This window comes from Periophthalmus magnuspinnatus, chromosome 8, assembly GCF_009829125.3.
Source record: "Periophthalmus magnuspinnatus isolate fPerMag1 chromosome 8, fPerMag1.2.pri, whole genome shotgun sequence".
NCBI lineage: Eukaryota > Metazoa > Chordata > Actinopteri > Gobiiformes > Gobiidae > Periophthalmus > Periophthalmus magnuspinnatus.
Window position 1 is genome coordinate 8,528,254 of NC_047133.1, and position 24,007 is coordinate 8,552,260.

Below are 24,007 nucleotides of genomic sequence, written 5' to 3' on the forward strand. Positions count from 1 at the left end.
GAGTCTGGGAGATAATCGTATCATAGATTTTTGACGCCATGTTGGATTTTCAAGGGCAGAAGTGAAACGTAGCCTGAGGTGAAAGGTCAGGAGCACGTGAGGGGCTAATGCTAATGCTAATCAGAATGGAGGGGAATACTCAAGGTCAAAGAGGCTTAAGCTGAACGCACTGTAGGGCATCAGGGTCAAACCGCAGTCACCAGCGCTTATGCTCACCGCTGCATGTAATCTGTAGTAATGCTAACATTTTAGTTTAGGAACCAAAAGTCGCTGTACTGTTTGCTGTTTGCAGCGGTCCAAAGTTATTCCTCACTTACCTTATGCATTCAGAGCATCCTAATTATTCACCATGATGAGCTTATAAGCACTTTTCACCACTTTGAGAACAACTAGCATGCTAACACACACTAGCAAAACACATGTGCCACAATAACACATTTTGACGTTCGATATATCGCTGTAGTAAAGTAAATATAGACGATAAACTGTAGTACTGAAACTAATTTATGCCACTGACACGAAAACCCAAGATTTAAACCACAAAAACTCTTCTAAATCTACAATATTGTTAAAAATCATGAGCTGCAATAAATAAACAGCAGAATGAAACACTTTAGTCGTTAGTTTGCATCTGTAATGAGTCATAGAAATGATTTATTCAACCTTTTACTGCTTAAATCTTATCATATAGCCAAAAATAACAACAAAATTTACAGTAGTACAAAGAAAAAGTACACACGATAAATACTGACCCCAAATTCCATTCATTTGCATGTGCATTTGAGTTATAAAACTGTTTAAAATATGAATTAAGATAGTTAGATCGTAACTGTTCAGGAACCGATATCGAAAAGCAGGTATCGTTAAGGTACTAGTATCGCAAAAAAAATCAAGCAGCACCAAAATCAAGACATTTACAGACATGTGACAGCACTGCCATGATACTGAGTGAAAATTGTGAGCGCAGAATTACAAAAATATGCATCTACACCAAGATTCACCTCGTCAACATCGCCCACCTACGAACACAACGGACCCATTGTTACAAACACTTCAGTTGAATTTATTTTTTATTTTTTTCCCCCCAAACAAAATCGCTTTTGCTGTGACAACCTGGCCCCTCTTGTTCGCTGCGTCTTTACATGATCACATGGACATAGGCTAGAATACTTTGAGGGGTCAATATTTATCGTGGTACTTTTTCTGTGTACTAGTAGTGAACTTTTTTATAGTAATGTCTATGACTCAGGTGTTTCATTTAATCATTACGGCCAAAATTCACCAAAATATCGTACCTCAAAATGTGTTATCGTGACAGGCCCACATGGACAATACATATACAGTACATAGACAAGAAGTACATATAAAGTACGTGCATTACTTCTGGCTTGAAAGGGAAAATTCCTGTCATTTGGATCCATTTGTGAGCTGCAGATTTGCGTTGATTGTGCCTATTTCTGTACATACGCTCCCTGTCACTGTGGATTACTGTTGAAACATGAAACGCTCGGGATAATAACTGAGAGAGGGAAACAATCTGCAATGGAACGAAGGAAACGAGGAGGTATATGGTCTACAATGTAAAAAGTACTGCGTAGCATGGGGTATGGAGGAGTACTGCGCGAATCAGGCATATCCAAACTACGGCGCGGGGACCAAACGTGACCACGATACATTTTTTCGTGGCCCTCAGGCTTCAAGGAGGATTGGCCCATATTACCTTAAGCCCGGGGTGTCCAAACTTTTTTCACAGAGGGCCGCACACTGAAACATATTTGAAGCTGAGTCGATACAAGGAGTAAAATGGTAAATTTAACATAGGTTTGACAGTTTAATAAGACTTGGAAGATCATTTTCAGGTCTGTGTCACAATGTAAAGTGATGTTATTCAGGTTATAGAAGTAGAATCTCTTCAATTTGTAGTAAAAAATTCTTCCTGATCAATTGGGTCAGATTAGGAGGAGGCATGAGGGCCGACAAAAATGTATCTGAGGGCCGCATTTGGCCCCTGGACCATAGTTTGGACAGCCCTGCCCTAAGCATACTTTTACTGCTCTGACAATATCAACTATTTTGTGTGTCCTATTGAGGATCTAAGCATGAATAAAAGTCTACTTGCTAATTTTATTCTTTTGAAAACACATATTTGAATTATTCGCTGACTTTACCCCCGGTCTATGGCCCTTGATCGTTCCTCTGCTTTGTCTGTGTTTTGATACGTGGCATTTGTTGAAAAAGGTTTGGACGCACGTGGGTTAAATGGTAAATGGTCACGTTTTTATACAGCGCTTTACCGTCTTCAAGGCACCACTCACACATTCACACACATTGTCATACGCCTAGACACTGAGAGCGAGGAGATAAAGTGCCTTGCCTAAGGACACAACAACAGTGTTCATCTGTGGGAGCTGGAATCGCACCGCCAACCTGTGTGTCAACTGAGCTACTGTCGCCCCGAGATGTATTTACTCCTACTATTTGTATCTTTTAGCCTTGACATAAGAAAATGAATTTGGCGTGAGTGTGGTGAGTAAGTGAGTGGTTCGAGGGTTCAATGGCACAATGGCAGGCTTGCTCAAGGGACACATTACCCCAGTTCAGGACAAAAAATGAAAACAATGAAAAGCACTTTACAAACCCAAGACATCACTGTATCATTATCAAATTTTTAACCCGAAAATAGAATAGATAGAAATGCATGTCTCTCTACAAACCTGATTCTTATTTGGCCTATGAATATTCTTTTTACTGTAATATTCCACAGTACGGCATAAAACTTGTGGTGTGCAGTCTCTTCGTTGCCATATCCCGCTGCCGTCTTCTTTCTCGTCTGATTCTCCTCGTGTCTGGGGGCTGTGTGTTTACATATCGTTTAAGACTAAATGATCCTGTAGTGTGTGGCGGGTTTAACAATGGTATTTTCATCACATTACCTCATTTCGGCGTCTTATCCCGTTAATACGTGAGCTTGACATTTAGATTGTATTGAAATCTTTCTCCCCTCACTGTCCCTCCTCCCCTCTCTCATATATACGCCATGTGATGAGGCGGCGGTGGTGTCTTCCTCCCCCGTTCCTCTCTCCCTTTTTCTCTCTCCGTCTCTGTCCCATCTCTGTTTTCTCATATTTACCCTCTTTGTCTTTCCTTTCCCCCTTCTCTCTCTACACTCTTTGTTCTCTAATATACCGTGTGATGAGGCGGCGGTGTCATCATCCTCCCCTCTTCTCCTCTCTCTCCCTCTCTCTCTCCTTCCCTCTCTCCTCTCTTCCTCCCCTCTCTCTCTCTTTCCTCTCTTCCTCTCTTTTCTCTTATACATACCTTGTGATGAGGCGGTAGTGCCATCCTTCCTCCCTCCCTCCTCTTCTCTCTCTCCCTCCTTCTCTCTCTCTTTCCTCTCTCCGTTCTCTTACACATACCTTGTGATGAAGCGGTGGTGTCATACTCCTTCCTCTCCTCTCCTCCTCTCCCCTCTCTCTCTTTCCTTTATGATGAGGCAGCGGTGTCATCGTCCCCGCTCCTCTCCTCTCTCTTCCACTCTCTTTTCCTCTCTCCCTCTCTCTCTTTCCTCTCTCCCTCCCTCTCTCCTCTCTTCCTCTCTCCGTTCTCTTACCCATACCTTGTGATGAGACGATGGTGTCTTCCTCCCTTCTCTCTTCCCTGTCTCCCCCTCTCTCTCTCTTTCCACTCTTCCTCTCCATTCTCTTACCCATATCCATACCCTCCTCTTCTCTCCTCTCTCTCTGCCCCCCCCCTCTCTCTCCTCTCTTCCTCTCTCCATTCTCTTACCCATCCCTTGTGATGAGGGGGGGTGTCTTCCTTCCTCCTCTCTTCCCGGTATCCCCCTCTCTCTTGCTTTCCTCTCTTCCTCTCTCTCTTTTTCCTCTCTCCCTCTCTCTCCTCTCTTCCTCTCTCCATTCTCTTACCCATCCCTTGTGATGAGGCGGTGGTGTCTTCCTTCCTCCTCTCTTCCCGGTCTCCCCCTGTCTCTTGCTTTCCTCTCTTCCTCTCTCTCTTTTTCCTCTCTTCCTCTCTTTCCTCTCTTCCTCTCTCCATTCTCTTACCCATACCTTCTGATGAGGCGGTGGTGTCATCCTCCCTCCAGCCCTCCGCTCTGCACATTTCTTCATGTCCTCTGATTTCCTGTGATTACACGGAGCCATGTTTGTCCTGTGGAGATAATTGGGAGTGATTCACACATTTCTGGTCCTGTTATTGTAGTTCATTTGAATGCAACATTATACTGGGTTAAATGTGGACGTTTTTAGCGGCGCCGGCTACAAAATAATCTACTTTCATTTTATTTTTGCCTGATATTTTAACCAATTAGATCTCACTTCCAGCGCAATTTTCTTACACGAGATATGATAACCACTCTGCCACAGTAACACAGAGAGAATATGCACAGTCCACTAAGAGAGATCAGGATTCGAACCCACAACCTCCAGGAGTCGAACGCACAACCTCCAGGAGTCGAACGCACAACCTCCAGGAGTCGAATCCACAACCTCCAGGAGTCGAACGCACAACCTCCAGGAGTCGAATCCACAACCTCCAGGAGTCGAATCCACAACCTCCAGGAGTCGAATCCACAACCTCCAGGAGTCGAACGCACAACCTCCAGGAGTAGTATCAGAGTATCCTGAATATTTAGAGTGGTAACCATGGCAACTATGGCACAGATATGGCAAGGAGCGAAAGACATCTTCAACTTTGCTAAATTAAAGCTTTTCCGCATGTTTCTAACAACAAAAAAGACGATGTAGATTGATATAAGAACATAAAAGTGACATAAGAGCGTGGAGCACCGTCACAACATCAGTTTTACAATCACCAAGGCTCAACTAAGCCTTTATTCTTATTGTAAAAAACGAGCAGTGCGGATAATTCACAAGGCTGTTTTTTTTTTTTTTTAGAACATACTCACCATCTTTTCATCCAGTCCAAATTATTAAACTTTCCTGACCTTGTAAAATATTATATTGTAATTATATTATTCAAAGCCTTCAGTAAGTTATTATCGTGTAACGTGCAGAAGTGTTTTGCTCTTAAAGAGAGAACTTATACTCTGAGAGATTATGGGAATTTTATATTACCTAATATAGGAACCACTCGTAAAAGTTTTTGTGTGACTGTGTGTGGGGTGAAACTGTGGAATGCTCTGGATTTACAACAAAAGCAGTGCCAAAGTATTCATAAATTAAAGTTTTTATATAAAGACGAGATCTGGCCTTATACAGAGAGACCAGTTTAAATATAAAATCATGAAAAATGCCCATGTTATTTATAATAAAACTGTACATCTAAATTATTGTCTGACCTTTTGCTGCATTTATCGTCATGAACTGAATGAATCTAATACTTAAACAAAGCATTTCATTTATGTTCTAATAGAAGATAGATTTGGGATTTAATACGTTTTTTTCTTCCTATTCCTTTTCAAGTTTAAATACGAAAAAAAAAAGTTAAAAGTGCATTAAGTGTACTGGAGACATGTGCTCAAAATAAATAAATTAAATGAATGAAAATGAGTGAAAAGTTTAGTCCAAGAGTAGTACAAACAGCCACAGACGTTAGCCTAATGTTACATGTGTTTGTATTAAACATTAGACTGTTTTAGTTTGTTTATAGGTGTAGAATATTACTGAAAAATGTTGCGCCCCCTACTGTTAGTTACATCCATAGACTGTAAAAACAAATGTGTGTTACCTCGCCCATAGCGTAGCCGTTAGCTGTGTCCATTTATATATACAGCCTGTGGTTACATCAGTTTGCACATGCTCAGTACAGCAGTTGATAAATCAGGATAAATCTCTCTCCAAACCACATGTGTCAAACTCAAGGCCCCCGGGTCAAATGTGGCCCTCAGCATCATTTTATGTGGCCCTCGACAGAATAAATTAAAAGGTATGATGGTCTTAACATGTTATTTTATGAAGAGATACACCATTACGCAGCTATATTTTTACATCTATGCAAGTGATTATGCAATATTTGTAAGTTGAATAAGTAATAACTACAGAAACAGTTAATTAAAAAGTTTAAAAAGTAGTTACATTTATTCTACATCTGGCCCTTTGAGCGCAGCCATTTTGCTGATGTGGCCCTTGGTGAAAATGTGTTTGACACCCCTGCTCTAAACCCTTCAAATCAAGCTAGAAACCATCTAAAAAACATTGCAAAAATCAAATCTTTAATGTTAATTTTATGATTATTTGTGATTATTTATGTTTTGATTTGTTGTATTGTGATTTTCATGTCTTTATTATTCTGTAAAGCATTTTGAATTACTTGCCATGCCTTAACGTGCCTACATGCCACAGTATCCTAAATACTATCCGAATATCCCAGTGAGAGTATCCTGGTTTCTCATAACCGGAATACTGACTTATCCAGGATACTGAAATCAGGATACTGCGTTTCCATGGACACACGCAAAACCAGGATACTCAAAAAACCTGATCATAACTGTGATACTTGTGCACGTTTAAACACACTCACCGAGAGGACTAGACAGGATAACCACTCTGCCACAGTGACGCAGGAAGAACATGCACGTACCAGTGAGATTCCCACTTGTTCCTCGTGTCCCTAATTAGTTATGTTAGCTGCTAGTCAAATCTGTTAATTAGATATGATTTTACCGTATTTACCGTACATGCTAGCACGCTGATCTTGTTACAATAGCACGGGGATAGCGTCGTTAGCATCGTTAGCGCAGTTAGCATGTCTCTGCTTGCTTAACCCCGAAGTTCACAGTCTGGCGTTGTAGCTGCAAATGAAGTGCTGACACGTCGGCTAACATGGGCCGACACAAGCTAACGAGCCCTGATTAAAGCGCTCCTGGCCATCTTCGTCTACGTCTGCTAATTAAATACATAATAAACGATGCGTGAGATTGTGTGTGTGCGTGTGTATACGTGTGTGTTTGTGCGTGTGTGTGTGTGGACTGCTGACGTAGGCTATCTCGCTCTGTTTCAGGATTTGAGGATATTTTTAGGACATAGATGAAAAATGGTCGGTCACTGTCGGTTTGGGTGGAAAGAATAGACCTGATACTCACTTCTGGGCATGGGACGGTGTTGAGATTTAGCGTCACGATTGTCATGGGCAAAATATGTGCGATTAACGATTATATCACGATAATTATTAAAGTTGCTGACAGTTTAAAATGTTCTAGATATCAATAATGAATAAGTTCCATGTTTAAAGAACTGGTATAGTCTTGTACTTTGTCATCAGCGAAACAACTATAATATTCTGGATCTGGAGCAGGGCCGTCAACTGAAATTTGCGGGCCCGGGGCAAGAAGTCTCACATGGGCCCCCCCTCTAATACAAATTAATAGAAAACGAGTCCAATTCTGAGCCCCTAAACTCCGGGACAACAGACTCCTTTGTCTTCCCGTTGACTCCCCTGTGAATAAGTAGTTTTTATTTCTGCATGTTCTGGTGATTTAATGGCGATTATCTTTGTTGGTGATTATCGCGATTATATAAAATGTCCCACGAACGATTATTGTCAACTCTTTTTCATCACGATAAGCGATATTATTGTTTATTGTCCCATCCAGAACCTGATACCACGATAATGGTAAAGAAAAAACACTCTTTCTTTAGACAATTGAATGTGATTTTCAACATTAAATGGTAGTACTTTCTTTTATATTCCCATGTGGCCTTATATCTGTGTAATCCCTCAGTGGTCGAGGTAGGTTCATAGTGGTCCATGGGTGTATACTAGTCTACATGGGCTTTTTTGCAGCTATATCTGCTCAAATAAGCATTTTGTTTCCAAACTAGTTAATATGGACACTGCGTTACATCTGTCTGAAGAGAGGAGTTAACTACACTGACACTAACACACCTGTTTGTTTACAGTTTCTGTTTTCTGTGCCTGAGTCATGTTTTGCCTAATCGTTCAGGCTCCTAATGGGAACCTATTAGCCCCAGTATGCCCCCAGCAATCTGACCAGAACTGAAGGAGACGCTTGGATGAGCAGCAAAACGTCTCCAAAACCTTTTTTTTTCAGTTGACAGAATTTTATTTTTCTTTCACTGCCGGTACTTTTGGTTGATATTATGATTGGGGCCAGGGTTAAAGTTCAAATTTGTGTAGTCCAATATAGGCAGAACGGAGCATTTTGTGTTGAGAGACTGATAATAAAGTGAAACAAAACACAACTCCAGGTGTGTTTTTGAGGATTTAACAACTTTATAACATGACTTAAAGCTCAGAACAGTCAATTTTGTGTAATATTAGATCTTTAAATACAAAATGCCCAAACTGGACTGAAAAGTAAAGTTGTTTGTTTATATGAACTGTTCTTGCCAGCATCATCATTGTTAAGCTGCATATGTTTCCTATGAAGAGACATTATAAAGTGGCTGAAAGGTTAAAGCATAAAATATATAGGCCTTTGAAATAGCACATAAAGCAGTGGGCATGTGGCATTTAATTGCTGCTTGTAAAAAAGCATATTACCTAAACCAGTTTGACCCTAATCGCTCTAATGTGGTTATGGCATGTTTTAAAAGTGTTACTCAAACCCACTAAACGTTTATAGTCCGAATCCTCCTGCGTCTGTCTGCGTCTGTCTGCGTCTGTCTGCGTCGGCTCAGATCAGATGAGACGCTCTCCACTCAAACATGTTTAAATAAATCAGCGATGAAAGAGCAGCTCCTGTTCAGTCGGCTCAAATCAAAATCACAAGTCCTCATAAGTCACACACTGCAAAGTAGGGACTCGCCCATCCAGGTTTTTGTGTTTCAATTCTGATACTTTGGCTTTAAGCATATGCAATACCCGATATCAACCGATACTGTGGCAGAGACTGAAAATATAACTTCCTTTAAACATAAACAACAGAAGGTAAAAATGATCCAACATCTTAAAAATACAAGTTTAATATTATGAGACGTTTTGGGTCAACATAGGCTCGTGAATCGTCCTATTAAATGGTCACTTTTCCACCTTCAAGACACTCAAAGCGCTTTACATCAAGAAACAACACACTCATTCACACACACATTCACACACACACATTCATACACCAGTGTACGCAGACACTGGGGGCCGTATTCATTTTTGGGAGCTGAAATTTCAATGCCAATCTGTGGGTCAGTGGATCTGACCGCTCAACCAATGATGCCGAGAGGAGGGTTTGAACCTCCCAGTTTCGGATCAGTGGACAAACGCTCTACCAACTGAGCTACTGTCGCCCCAGTGTTTTGCCTGATCCATCTAAATTTTCAAAGTGTCTACAGGACTTAAACTGGCTGTATTCTGAATGTGAATCTTGATCTGATCCATGAAGAAGATCCTTGCATGAACAGGAATGGGGCCTTATACATCACCTGTCCCCCAACTAGACCGCCATGTGTCAGACCCAAAGCAAACAAATGAAACAAAGAGAACAATAGAGCTAGCCAGGAGGCCCATTAAGGCTGAAACGGCTCCTCCTTTCAGACAGATATAAGGCAGTGTCCAGCAGTAATCTGACCAGAACTGAAGAAGTGGCTTGGATGAGCAGCGGAACGTCTTCACTTCTAGAACTTTTTGTCCAGTTGACAGATTTAACTTTGGCTTTTACTGTGGACCAGACGTGGACGACTGAGGGATTACACAGACAAGATCTATGTACTTACTAAACTGATAGTATTTGAGTTACCTCATATTATAAATGTACTGTATTCATGTTAAAGCTGCTCGAGTAGAGTCGCATCTCAAAAGTATCTCTGTGTGTCTGACCCAAACTGCACTCACAAGACTACACCTGCAGGGGGAGTTCATGCAAAAACAACTTTTGATGCAGAAAAAGTACCAGGAAATAATGTGTTTATATAAAAACAGATTAAACTTGTTAATCATGAATTTAGTAAGACTCCATCAACTGATTAATCAAGAGGAAAAATGCAGCATGAGAAAGAAAACAAACACAACCAAAATAATTTATAATGTTGTCACCATGGAGATGTTATTATTGCTTTGTCCGAAATGTTCCACAGTATAGCATTAAAGTTATCTTGTGTTTTTTGATGATGGGTCTTTTTTATTGTTTATCTTAATGAGAGCGGGGTCGCCTCTTCACAGACTTGACCTGTACCTTGGCCCGGTGGCGTTGGCTGCTTTTCTCCATTAAAAATACAGTATAATGCAATAGTGTGGAACATTCCTAGCAAAACAGTAACATCTCCAAGGACATAAGCGGGGTGGCGGCATTTTTGCATTTTTATTATTTTGTCCTTCGCATGTATTTAAAGCCGCTGTACCTGATTTTTACACACAAAACCTGCATATTTAGGCTGAGTGCTTCTCTCAAACAGAAAACACACTGTTCCACCTTGTGATGTCATCATGTGGTAATACAGGAAGTGCTCCACTGTGTTTTTAAACTCCATACACCTTCAGTAGAATCATTTGGATGATTTCAGCCCTGGAATTGACCTTGAAAAAGACCTAAAGGCATGTGAATGAAACAAAACACAACTCCACGTGTGTTTTTGAGGATGTATAAAACGACTTGAACCTCGCAAGAGTCAATTTTGTATAATATAGGACGTTTAAACTGGGTGGTCCAAAGTTATTCCTCACTTACCTTATGAATTCAGAGCATCCTAATTCTGCACCGCGATGAGTTTCTAAGAGCTTTTCACAACAGAGATGGTGACTAGCATGCTAACAATGCACGTCCTGATTACCTCGAAATAAAAATGCTTTCTAATTAGATGCAGACAGTACACGGCAGACTTATTTTGACTCATTTTGAGCTGCTCGTACAATATCTCTACTGGGGCAAGACACATTTTGCTCAAACACATGGGAAGAAATCAGGTAGAATCCCTTTAAGTTTTTCACATACTATTCTTGACGTAGGCTTTGTGTTCGTGCTCGTTCTGTTTTTTCGATGGTAAAGTTGACGTTAATGGCGGTCTGGTTTCCGTGGTTATTCGCTGTGCTCTGTAGATTGACGGGGAGGAGCTGAGCGGTCTGTCCTTGACGCTGTGAAAATGACAGTTTTGATGATAGTGACTTTGAGATGTCAGAGGAACAGGTCAGACCAAAGCCAGACTGGAGTTCAGGCTAACAGTGACCTAGCTTTTATGATCAAACGTCTACAAAGTTGTAAGAATGACTTTTTCTTTAGTACAATATGGAGATTGTGAAGAATAGACTGTATATATAAATGGACATAGTTAACCTGCTAGTTGCCATGTTACAAATAGAAAGTGAACATGGATGTGTTTTTCTCCATCGACTCTGGCTCCAATTCACTTTACATTGAAAAACTGTCGCCCCTCTCTGTGTAACTGCTGCTGTCAGACTCCTCATTTTGATCTTAAAATGTTTCTATTAACCCGTTCTACATGATCCTGGTGTTTTTATTTCGTTATTTTATCTGTAAATCAAGATGTGAACAATAATAACAGACCAAACCAGTGCCTTCTTCCCTCGGTTGCTCCCGCTAGCTTTAGCAACAGGTTTGATTGACAGTGTTGCTAAGCGCCCGCTCAACGCTAAAACAAGCGGTGCTACCTTCAACAGCCTCACTCCTGATTGGCTCTTTGGTTGCTATGATACTCGCAGTAGGAATTCCAAATGTGGGACTCTTCTCCAAATTAGCCGCTATAACTGCTAGCCTCGATGAACTTCATTTGACTGTAGCCAAACTCACTTAGTCCACTTTTTTATACAGTCTATGCAATAAATAGTTTCTTCATCAACTATCTACAAAAGTGTAAGGATGACATTGTTTAGTAGCTACAGTTTACAGTGAAGACTGGGCCCAGAAAAGTTTCAGATTTTTATTTTAATGTTTGTTTTTGTTTCTCTGCCTCTGACTATTTTTGAGACTCTAAAATCCATACAAAATAAATATGCATTAACAAATATTTTCTGCCACATTCCTTTTTGAAAGAGAAATGCTTTTAATTGTATTTTCACACTTTTGCACTATGTAACTTTACTGTGGGTTTTGTCACCTGCTCGTCTCCATAGAATAGTTGTTTTTTTTTACCTGGTTCCACAGTGTATTAATTCATTAACAAGTGTTTAACCTTCAAAAACAAGCATTCTTTTAACTTTGAACGATGTCACCTTTTCACAGATCTGACCTATAATTTGGACGTCTTGCTTTTCCTTTGAGAGAACTTTAATGACATTTAAATCAAAGCAAAGAGACAAGCGGTGTTAAAGAGGGGGGATTACGCCAAACCTTTTTTTTGTTTTGTTTGTTTTAGCTTTCTACCACGTTATAAAGTTGTGCCCTCATCAAAAACATGCCTGAAGAAGTTTTAGATGTCATCCATGCATGTCTGAACAATCTCTCCTGGGCTCTATTTGAACCCTCCTTAACAGTTAGCTGTGAGATTCTGTACAAGGCTCCGCCCACAAGCCTACGTCACCCATGATCCCACAAGACAATCCTCCATAAATATACAAAAACATGATACAAAACTGTACACAGCAACTTGACAAACCTGACGCGATGTGCAGTAGTTTCATTAGCGGGATGTACGCTGATTGTGTTGTGATAGCGCTCTGAAGGGGGAGTGACTTAGCGCAGAGAGCAAAGGAAAGACATAGTGATCTAAATATGTAATGTTTTAGCAGTTAATACCCCATAGAAGTAAAATACACCCTCTTTAAGAAAGTTAGAACACAAGTTTTACATTGTTTTGAGCAGAGCAGGTTGACTCACTTTGCAAGTCGTTTATGCTTCCTGTTTCTATCGTCATGATGAGCCGAGCGTTTTCCTTCTGCAAAACAAACACATCACCTTAATTCAGTCGCTTTAATTCAGTCTCAACCAATCCACAAGCCCTGATTCGCTTCCTCATGTACTGTATTGTAAACAATGAGCAACGCTGCGAACTCCTGTCATTCTAAGTATACCGGGCACCTCCTCGCCCTCCCACGCTCTTCGCTCGTACAACCCAGAGCGGGGCATTTTGTGTGGGCCGTCTCCATGGTAACGCGGTGTAAATTTGACCCAGAGTCTAACGGAGTTCCCTGTCTGTTTTCGTGTCTTGTTATTTTAGCACGGAGCAGCTGGTGGTGAAGATACTGAAAGCTCTGGACCTGCCAGCCAAAGACGCCAACGGCTTCTCTGACCCTTACGTCAAGATCTACCTACTGCCAGACAGGAAGAAGAAGTACCAGACCAAGGTATTGAGCTTCGAGAATATCACATTTTAAAGAAGACACATTTTGCTTGGTTGTCAAAAGTCTAAAAAGTCAGGTACTAATGTAATAAGGTACGAAAAAGTCCCATTCACAGGACAGAAATGAACCTTTCCTGAATAGGTTTAGATTGATCTTGAGTTGCATCAGAACAAGTATAAGACACATAGACTAATATACACTCATGGACCACTATGGAACCTAGTGGACGACTGAGGGATTACACAGATATAAGGCCACATGGGAATATTTTACTAATATTTAATGCTGAAAATCACATTCTGCTGCCTGAAGAAAGAGCGTTTTTTATCATCATCGTGGTATCATAATCAGTATTGAGTGTCAAGTCTGTTCCTTAGTTTCAAAATCGATGTTTGACATTTTAGTATCGTAACAGCACTACAATATGATCTACGACACCCGTGGATCATTATGTTATACACTACCTGGCCAAAAAAAAGGTCACACACTCTAATATTTCGTTGTTCTGCCTTTAGCTTTGATTACGTCACTCATTCACTGTGGCATTGTTTTGATTTCGCTTCTGCAATGTCACAGGATTTATTTCCATCCAGTGTTGCATTAATTTTTCACCAAGATGTTGCATTGATGATGGTTGAGTCTGACGCTGCACAAAGCTTCTCCAGCTCATCCCAAAGATTCTCAATGGGGTTAAGGTCTGGACTCTGTGGTGGACAATCCATGTGTGAAAATGACGTCTCATGCTCCTGATCCACTCTGTCACAATTTGAGCCCGATGAATCCTGGCATTGTCATCTTGGAATATGCCCGTGTCATCAGGGAAGAAAAAATCCATTGATGGAATAACCTGGTCATTCAGTATATTCAGGTGTCAGCTGACCTCATTCTTTGAGCACAGACTGTTGCTGAACCTCGACCTGACCAACTGCAGCAATACCAACATATTTGCTTAGTTAAATCCAGGTGGTGACTTTTTTTTTTTGGCTGGGCAGTGTATTTTGGACAATCAGGCACCTTCTTTCCCTGAGGTTACTAAGCGCTCGCTCCCAGCTAACCCAGCGTTGCAGGTGGGAAAAGGCGTTACCGTCAACATCCTCGCTCCGGATTGGCTCTTTGGTTGCTATGATACTCACGGTCAGGATTCTAAATATGGAAATAGTTATAGGAAATGTTAGGAAACCCTGTAACCGCTCTGACCTCGATGAGCTTCATTTGACTGGAGCCGAGCATTATGGGTGACGTCACACTCACTTAGTCCCCTTCTTTATACAGTCTAAGGTCTACAGTCACCTTATTAAGTTATTATGCTCCAGATCAAATGCAAACGTAGGCAGAGTTCTCTCACTTTTCAAACTGCTGAGGGGAGTTTTTGAATCCACATTTTAACTCAAGGGCTATCCATGTACCTCTTCGGGCTAACCTTGCTCTGAATTACCCACAATCCTCTGCAACTCTATGTAAAAACAGTGATGGAATACACAAAATGGCCTACTGCTGGGTTTTTAGATGTCATTACACTGTTCTGTAGGCCCATAGTATTGAACTCAGATGGGGGTGGCTATAATAACAAAGGTGGGGGTTGAGTAGAAAGATTAAAAAAGAAAAAAAAAAGTGATAATGAACATTCCACCTTGTGATGTCATGTGGTAATACAGGAAGTGCTTCACTGTGTTTTTAAACTCTATACACCTTATCCCAGCATCATTTGGATAATTTCAACCCTGAAATTGTAGCTGTTAACTTGACTAACTAACACTTCATGACATCACAAGGTGGAACGGAGCATTTTGAGCTTTGGAGATGTAGACAGATTAATAATAAAGTGTTACTCAAACATATGTGAATGGAACAAAACACAAGATACGTTTTTGATGAGGCAACATGAGCTCACAAGAGTCCATTTTGTGTAATATAGGACATTTAAGTAAAATAGTAGCAGTAGTAGTAGTAGTCAAATCCCATGAAAACCCTGGATTTACTACTAACTTTTAATACGCCCACCTTTCCTTGCTGTATAGATTTTCACCTATTAAGATTCCACCCGCTCACACAGATCTGTTTAAGCCAGTCCAAACTTTCACTTTATCCTCCCTGGTCTGGTCTCCTTTGGGGCGCTGCTCACACTAATACAAGCTAATCTAATGCCCCTATAATATATTCAACTCAAGGTGCTGTCCGGTCTCTCGCTGCGGCGCTGTCTAACTAAGCCGACGCGCCCAAGGACCTACATGTCCATATATATGTATTTTTTTGATTTTCTAAAACTGCAAGCCGCCCAAATCCCCAACTTTAAATTGTTCTCTGTGGATATGAGAAGGCGACATGAAGAGGTACAAATGTATGAGTAAATAAAACCCAAGACAGCGTTATATAAAAGTATGGCACTGTTTTATGAAAGCTGCAGTGCACGATTTGATTCATTTAATAGAAGTCAATTGTGTTTTCCCCCCCATGGATTATATTGTAAAAGCAGCACATTTGCATCATGCTAATCTAATCTATCCTTTTATTGACAATTTGGGATGAGTAAATGTCAAAATCCACTACTTGCTAGCCCCAGATTGTATAAAGAAGTGGGCTAAGTGAATGTGACGTCACCCATAGCGTCAAGTCAAATGAAGCTCATCGACGCTAGCGGTTATAGCGGCGAATCTGGAGCCGAGTTTCATATTTGGAATTTCGACCGTGAGTATCGTAGCAACCAAAGAGCCAATCTGTCAATCAAACTTGTTGCTAACGCTAGAGGGAATGATCTTGGGGAAAGAGGACGGCTATTTTTGTCTGTTATTAATGTTCATATCTTAAGTTATGGACACAATAGCGAAATAAAAATCATGTAGAGCGGGTTAGTATGAACATTTTAAGACCAAAATGAGTTGCCACAGTTTTTCAGTGTAAAGTGAGTTGGAGCCAGAGTTGAGCCGGAAGCGCGCCCATGCTCACTTCCTGTTTGGAACGTGGCGGCTAGCAGGTTAGCTATGTGCATTTATATATACAGTCTATGTGTGCAGGTATCCAGAGGTGGGCAGCTACATTCCGCTTTGTTTTGATGACATTTACAGCAACGTATTATAAAGTTGTAGGATGGAACTAGCTCTTAAAACCTCACTTCACACCGCAATTCTCTAACAGCAGACTTTTTTTCTTTTATTAAGTCCTTTTAGATCAATTTTGCTATGTTAAAATGTCCAATTTATAATATAATGATGCATAGATTATCGCTACAGTATATTGTAGTGTTGTCACAATACTAAAATGAAGGAATAGACTTGATACTCAATACTGATTCTAACACCACGATGATAGTAAAAAAAAAACACTCTTTCTTTAGACAATAGAATGTGATTTTCAACATTAAATGGTAGTGCTTTCTTTTACATTCCCACGTGGCCTTATATCTGTTTAATCTCTCAGCCGTCCAGGTAGGTTCCATAGTGATCCATGTTCTTTAAAATGAACCTGTCCTATTACTTTTTTAGTGCTTCTTGAAGTTTGAGCAACCCAATTTGTATTTCCCATTTCATTAAATTTGGATCATTGTTGATGAGTTTTGAAATGAATACAACTGCAACCACAATTTGTCATAATTAGCAAATCAGAGAAAACGGAGGACCTAGAGTGAACTTAGACGCAGTGAAAACATGCAAACTGTGTATAGAAAGAACAGACGGCCCAGGAAACAAACTTGAAACTGCTGTGTGCTGTTAGCTACACACTCCTGACCAACAAAACTGCTGGTTACAGATCGGGTCAAATGCAGATGACAAATGTCCCTATATTGCGGTCTTCCTTAACGGGCCCAGATTACTCTCTATTTCTGATTTTCCTCATCGCAAACAGACCTGGAGTAGTGTTTTGTTTCATTCACACATGTTTAACACACAAACCCTGCATATTTAGGCTGAGAAAACACTCTGTTCCACCTTGTGATGTCACGAGGTAATACAGGAAGTGCTTCACTGTGTTTTTAAACTCAACACACCTTCACTAGAATCATTTGGATCATTTCAGCCCTGGAATTGCCCATCTTTACTGAACAAATGGTTAAAGGTAGCTGTAAGTTGAAAACTACCACTTCATGACATCACAAAGTGGAAGAGAGCATTTTGAGCTTTGCAGATGTAGACAGACTAATAATAAAGTGTAACTCAAACATGTGTGAATGAAACAAAACACAATTCCAGGTCTGTTTTTAAAGAGGTAACAACATTATAACATGACTTAGACCTCACAAGAGTCAATTCTGTGTAATATAGAACCTTTCACTTCCATATAAAACTTCTTATATTTTAAAGGTGTCTATGTAACTTTTCAGATGGAGAGTCTGCCACCTGCTGGTCTCTATGGAGATGTTATTGCTTTGCCTGTAATGTCACACTGTATTGCATTAAACTTATCTAGTTACAGACCAGAGTGAATACATGTTCTTAAGGTACTTTTGAGGCATAAAAACACCCTTAACAATAGATACATTTAATAACATATTGTGGAACATTACAGCAGGCACAGCGATAGCATCTCCATGGAGACTAGCAGGTAAGAGACCATGCACCAGAGAAGTTACATAGCGCACGTTGGAGCGGTGGCTTGTATTAAAACTGGTATTTCTGCCTCAAAAGCCCATAGATTGTTAGCTCCGCCGTGAGTGAGAGCAGAGCTGTCACGGTGAATAAAGACGTGGAAATGTGAAATGTCTTTTGGTTGTTTCGCTTTTGTCTGTCTCATCACAAAAGGCCCTCAGCTCCAGCCCGAATCCTCCTGCCTTTTCAACAACAGCGCCTCTGATCATTTCAATCACTGCCTTATTAACGGAGCGCTCGTGGCTACAGCATACACAAGTCTCTCGCCTTATACTCAATTATTGAAATTAAGAGGGTTCGTGCGGATTTTTGTTTCAGTCGTCTTGAAAATCGTATTCAGATCTTTCCGTTGGCTACTGTTTACTATATGCGGTCATGAACGGAAATGCGTCCCCTGCATTTGACCCATCCTTCAATAGTGGTAGTACTAGTACAGAGAGGTAGTATCTGCTAAAACTATAACATATTTAGATCACCATGTTGCCTTTTATTGTGTTGAAAATGTTATATTCATTCCCCGTTCAGAGCGCTATCACATTACAATCAACGTCTATGAAACTACTGCACATTATATCAGGTTTGTGAAGTTGTAGTGTCTCATTTTGCATCCTGCTTTTGTATATTTATGAGGAATTGTCATGTGGTAGCATGGGTGACGTAGGCTTGTAGGCGGAGCTTTGGGCAGAATTGCATCGTAAGGAGGGTTTGAATGGGGCTAATTCACTTCAGGCATGTTTTTGATGAGGGAACGACGTTATAACATGGTAGATAGCTCCAAAAACTCTTTAATAGGAATATTATGGCAGCTCATAAACATACTAAATTTGCCTGCAAATGTCTTGGTTGAGGTTCAAAGTATTCCAAAGCAAACTGTCGTAAAGTCTGACGGAGGGACCAAAGATACAGACTCGGGAAACAGTTCAACAGAGTTTATTTGCAGATACAAGAATGTGAATGAAGGTAGGCAGAGCAGACAGGTAGCAGTAGTCTTGGAGCAGGTCGTGCGTCGCAGGGTCAGAGGCTGAGGTTCGAAGCAGACATAGAGAGCTGGGTCGGAGACGGAGGTGCAGAGTGGTTCCAAGGAGCGGGATTGCGGTGGATAAACGAACAAATAAAGCGGAGCATGACATGAAGAACCACTAGGGGAAATACCGAGAGATGACAAGACGATCTGGCCCTGAGTGTCGGATCCTCAGTCCTTTTGTCCTTTTTTTGCGCAGCTTGATTGATAATGAGTTGCAGGTGTGAGTGGGAGGAGCCAGAATCTCAAACGCAGAAGGGATGGGGGAAAACAGCACAGAAAACACAAAAAAACAAACAAATCCTGACACAAATACTGCAGAAACACCAGTTTATTATCACTGTTATATGAAAGCTAGCATTGCAATTTTGTATTTTATTGTTATTTTTTAATTAGCTTGATTTTTGCAGCATTTTAATATCATTTTTACACATTATTATTCGCCAAAAACAACTATTACAATGCCTCTAGGTGGTCAGGAGTAAATTTGCTGGAGGCAGAGTCCCATAGGAAATCACTGACACAGGTAGCTCATGCAAACCACAATTGAACTGAATAACAAATAAAAAATAGTGGAGAACTCAGTTTTAAAACATGCCTCTTCATAACCTTGGGGTTGGGCGCACTAGGGATCGTACTTGGCAGTTGGAGCATTGTGTTAAGTAATAAAGATAATTGTATGTGTTTGCATCAGTGCACTTTATTCCTCCAGTTCAGCTCATGTGAAATCGATGCTAAAATATCTCCTCTAATCCTTGGCCATGAGTTAAGAATGAGTTTTGATCCTTTGGGGATGCCGTAGCTTAGTTTTAACCTATGAAGGATTGTGCGACTTAGCTGCAACTTCCGCGGATTTTCTGTTAGGCTGGTGAATTTGACCCTTTCAGGCTGCCATAGATTCTGTGCTGGTTCATAATTGACATGATTTGAGATAATTTGTTTATTTGCAATTCTGAGGGAGTTTTTAATATCTTTCGCATCTCGGAGGCAACATTTTCAGGTAATATTTCTAGTTACCTGAAAATGCCTGCGTATTTTCAGATGTTAATGCTTTCCCAAGAATGTTTTAAACTTGAGATAGAATTTATGCAACTAATGTTTTTTTACTGCTCAAAAAAAAGTTGCCATCTGGATTTAACTAAGCAAATATGTTGGTGTCGCTGCAGTTGGTCAGGTCGAGGTTCAGCAACAGTCTGTGCTCTGTCATACTGCCCACTTGTAAATAGGCAGTATGACAGAGAGAGAGAGAACGTGTGAGTGTTGAATGTATTTTTGGGCACTGATGTATCTATTTTAAGGGGCAGGTGTTTTAATATATTTTGCATATTGGTGAATTGTGGAGAAGCTCAACCAGGGACGGGAGTTGAGAATTAGCTTTTGCTATAAACTCTATATGCATCACATCAGCTGCAATGTTCATGTTGTAACTATGTCAGATTGCATTGTCCCTGTCAAATAAATATATAAATAAATAAAAAAATGAGGTCAGCTGACACCTGAATATACTGAATGACCAGGTTATTCCATCAATGGATTGTTTCTTCCCTGATGGCACGGGCATATTCCAAGATGACAATGCCAGGATTCGTCAGGCTCAAATTGTGACAGAGTGGATCAGGAGCATGAGACATCATTTTCACACATGGATTGTCCACCACAGAGTCCAGACCTTAACCCCATTGAGAATCTTTGGGATGTGCTGGAGAAGCTTTGTGCAGCGTCAGACTCGACAGCATCAATGCAACATCTTGGTGAAAAATGAATGCAACACTGGATGGAAATAAATCTCGTGACATTGCAGAAGCGAAATCGAAACAATGCCACAGCGAATGTGTGACGTAATCAAAGGTAAAGGCGGAACAATGAAATATTAGAGTGTGTGAATTGTTGTTTTTTTTTTGTTGGTGACTTTTCTTTTGAGCAGGCAGTGTATGTTGACAATCGCTCAGTTGGTAGAGCGCTCATCCAGTGATCCGAAGGTTGGCGGTTCAAATCCCACTCTCGACATAAACATCATTGGTTGACTAGTCGGATCTACTCACCCACAGGTTGGCGGTGCGATTCTAGCTCCCATAGATGAACGCTGTCGTTGTGTCCTTGGGCAAGACACTTAACGCACTTCGTCCCTGTGTCTGTGTACACTGGTGTGTGAATGGATGGTGTCTTGACGGTGGAAAAGTGCTATATAAAAACGTGACTATTTACCATTTATTTTTAGTACGAGTGGGGTTGCCTTTCCACAGATCTGACCTGTAACCTGGCCTAGCGACATCACCTGTTAATTCAATATTGAAAGACACACTAATAGCCAATTCTCCGCCACCAGAAAAGTTACAAGATACATCTTTAACATAGCTGTTTTTCTAATATTTTCACTATCTCAGGGCTAAAGTGCATAATCTGTTCAAATTACCATTACATTTACTGCAATTTCATCCTGCACTGAAGATGTCCTTGAAAATAATCCCCTTTAATCCCACAAGAACCTTACTATCCTATCCTACTTCCCCATTTTTTTCCTGCAGCTTCAAAAGAGCCGCTCACGTCACCTACCCACTAATGCTACGTCCTTTCAGCTTTCACCCAACACACACACACACACACACGTGGCTATCTTGCATTTTAATCCAAAGCTAACAAGCTATCATCACCCGCTAATAACCACGCCGACAGATCTCCTCAAATGCTCCAAAGTTTCAATGGAGAAACATGAGCCAGTGACGCAGTTTAATTACGAAGCTTTCAAACCAAATAAATCCCAAACAGGCAACGCTTCTAATGCAAAACCGAACAAGACTAAAATCTGTGTCTAATGTTGTCTGCAAATGCTCTGAGAGGGTTTCTTCTTCCCCAGTGATTTTATTTGAGTTGTTTTGGTGATGACAAATGGCAAAACATAAAAGGAGCCAGGAAATACTAGCCAATAAAGACGCTACGAGAAAATATAGGCTATTCATAGATGTTCATGGTATTAGCTGCACTCCAAGTAAAGTACTACAGGAAGCTATTAGAGAGATAGATGTATAATTTGATATAAAGGAAGAAAGGATTGATTGAGAATTTGATTGTTTGGTTGTTGTTAAAGTAGTCTACTTGTTTGTCTCCATGGAGATGTTATTGCTTTGCCTGGAAGTGTCAGGAAACTACATTAAACTTACTTTGTATAAATTCAATTGCGGATGTTTTTATCGGTTAAGACGTACCTTGAAAAGTTTGCTTGGGATCCAGAATGCACATGATACGATATGAAGACGTGAGCCTGGTCAGCGGTTAGTCTCTTCGTTTTTAGATGGGCGTGGTTGACAGGTGGATTAGCCAATCAGAGACACGCACACAAAATAAAGCGAAAAAAAAATCTCACAGGGGGCTGAAAAACATGGTGGATTTCCGTAGACTCAATGAGCGAAGGACTAAACTGTGTTAATCTGAGGTGAGATACATTTGATTTTATTTGTAAATCAAAGGTGACCAATGGGGTCCTTTGTTTCACATGTCACTGAAAAAAAATCTGATTGGACGATGTTGTTTGTCCAACAGATCAGTGTGTGGATGCAAAACAAATTTCTCCAGCTAAACTCAGACAAGACTGAAGTCATCATCTTTGGTCCACAGAAACAGAGAGAAATTGTCAGCAGTCACCTCCAGTCTCTCTCTCTAAAACCTTCAAATCAGGCTAGAAATCTAGGCAAGGCAAGGCAAGTTTATTTGTACAGCACAATTCGTACACAAGGTAATTCAAAGTGCTTTACAGAATAAATCTAGGGGTAATAATGGACTCAGACTTGAACTTTAACAGCCGCATCAAATCAATAACATCTGCAGCTTTTCACTGTCTAAAAAACATTGCAAAAATCAAAGGTTTACTGTCAAAGCCAGAGTTACAGAGACTTATCCATGCATTTGTCTCCAGTAGGTTAGACTACTGTAACGTCCTGCTCACTGGCCTCTCCAAACGAGCATTAACACAGCTGCAGTACATCCAGAACACTGCTGCTCAGGTCCTGACTAGAACCGGGAAGTACTTCACACATGCGTCCTGTGCTCAGGTCTCTGCACTGGCTCCTGTGGCTCAGAAAATAGAAAGCAGCTTAAAGCAGTTCTGTTTGTGAACAAGTGTCTCCATGGACCAGCACCAAAATACATCTTCAACAGTTTAGTGCCATGTGAACCGTCTCACACTCTGAGGATTTCAGAGACCGGCCTCCTGCTGTAGTGCTGGCTTAGTCTTGGTTTAGTCCTGGTTTAGTCCTGGCCTCCTGCTGGTGCCCAGAATCAGGACTGAACATGGAAAATCAGCATTTCAGTTTTATGCAGCTAAAACCTGGAACAGTCTTCCTGAAGATGTGAGACAGGCCTCTACTTTGACAATGTTTAAATCCAGGCTCCAAACAGTCCTTTTTAGCTGTGCAAATGACTGAAAGAGTTTTATTCTGCACTCTTCTCCTTTAATGTTGATCTCATGATTATTTGTGATTATTTATGTTCTGATTTGTGTGATTTTAATGTCCTTCTTATTCTGTAAACACTTTGAATTACTTAATTGTGTACAAATTGTGCTGTACATATAAAGTTTCCTTGCCTAGTCGTAGTAGTAGTACTAGTAGAATTGGTAGTAGCAGTAGTGAAGAATTGGTGGCGTAGTAGTAGTAGGAGTATTTCCACTAGTAGTAACAGCTGCATAATCAAACCAATAGAAGTGTATTGCAGTAGAGGTTTTGTATGTAAATGTCTTTTTAGAAAGTATTTGCCAATACCTCATTGATATTGAGAGATAACTTTAAAAACAGCCCCATAGACCCATATGGTAAAGGAATAGTAATATATATATAAGATATATATAAGATATATATATATATATATATATACTTGTTAGTACTGCAGCCCTGCACACATACGTCTACTGCAGTTAGCGATTAGCTCATTATGTAGCGTCAAAGCTAATCAGCTCATTATTAGAGATGCTAATTAGCCTGTTAATTATTGGCAGAGGGTGGGGTAGAATTAAGCAGCCAGTGAAATGTTCAATTGAAATACATTTTACCATTTAAAATGTTAAACTTGTTTTAATTGGTGTTCTTGTTTTTATCCAATATAAACCGAACCAGTTTGTGTCTCTGGAGATCATTGTTATGCCTGGGCTGTTCCACCATATGGCATTAAACGTATTTATCTAAATAGAGACAAACAGGTATAGCAGTGTCAGTTTAAGGTACTGGTCAGATCTGTGGAGTGGCGACCCTGCACA

General features: G+C 40.5%; 1 protein-coding gene across 1 annotated transcript in view; it reads left to right on the top strand.

The window, feature by feature from the left end:
* Positions 1-24,007, top strand: part of syt3 (synaptotagmin III) — a 113,365-nt gene that overhangs the window by 45,745 nt on the left and 43,613 nt on the right. The window contains exon 5 of the mRNA XM_033971047.2: positions 13,038-13,164. Within this exon, the coding sequence (XP_033826938.1) occupies positions 13,038-13,164 (127 nt within the window). The remainder of the gene's footprint in view (positions 1-13,037; positions 13,165-24,007) is intronic.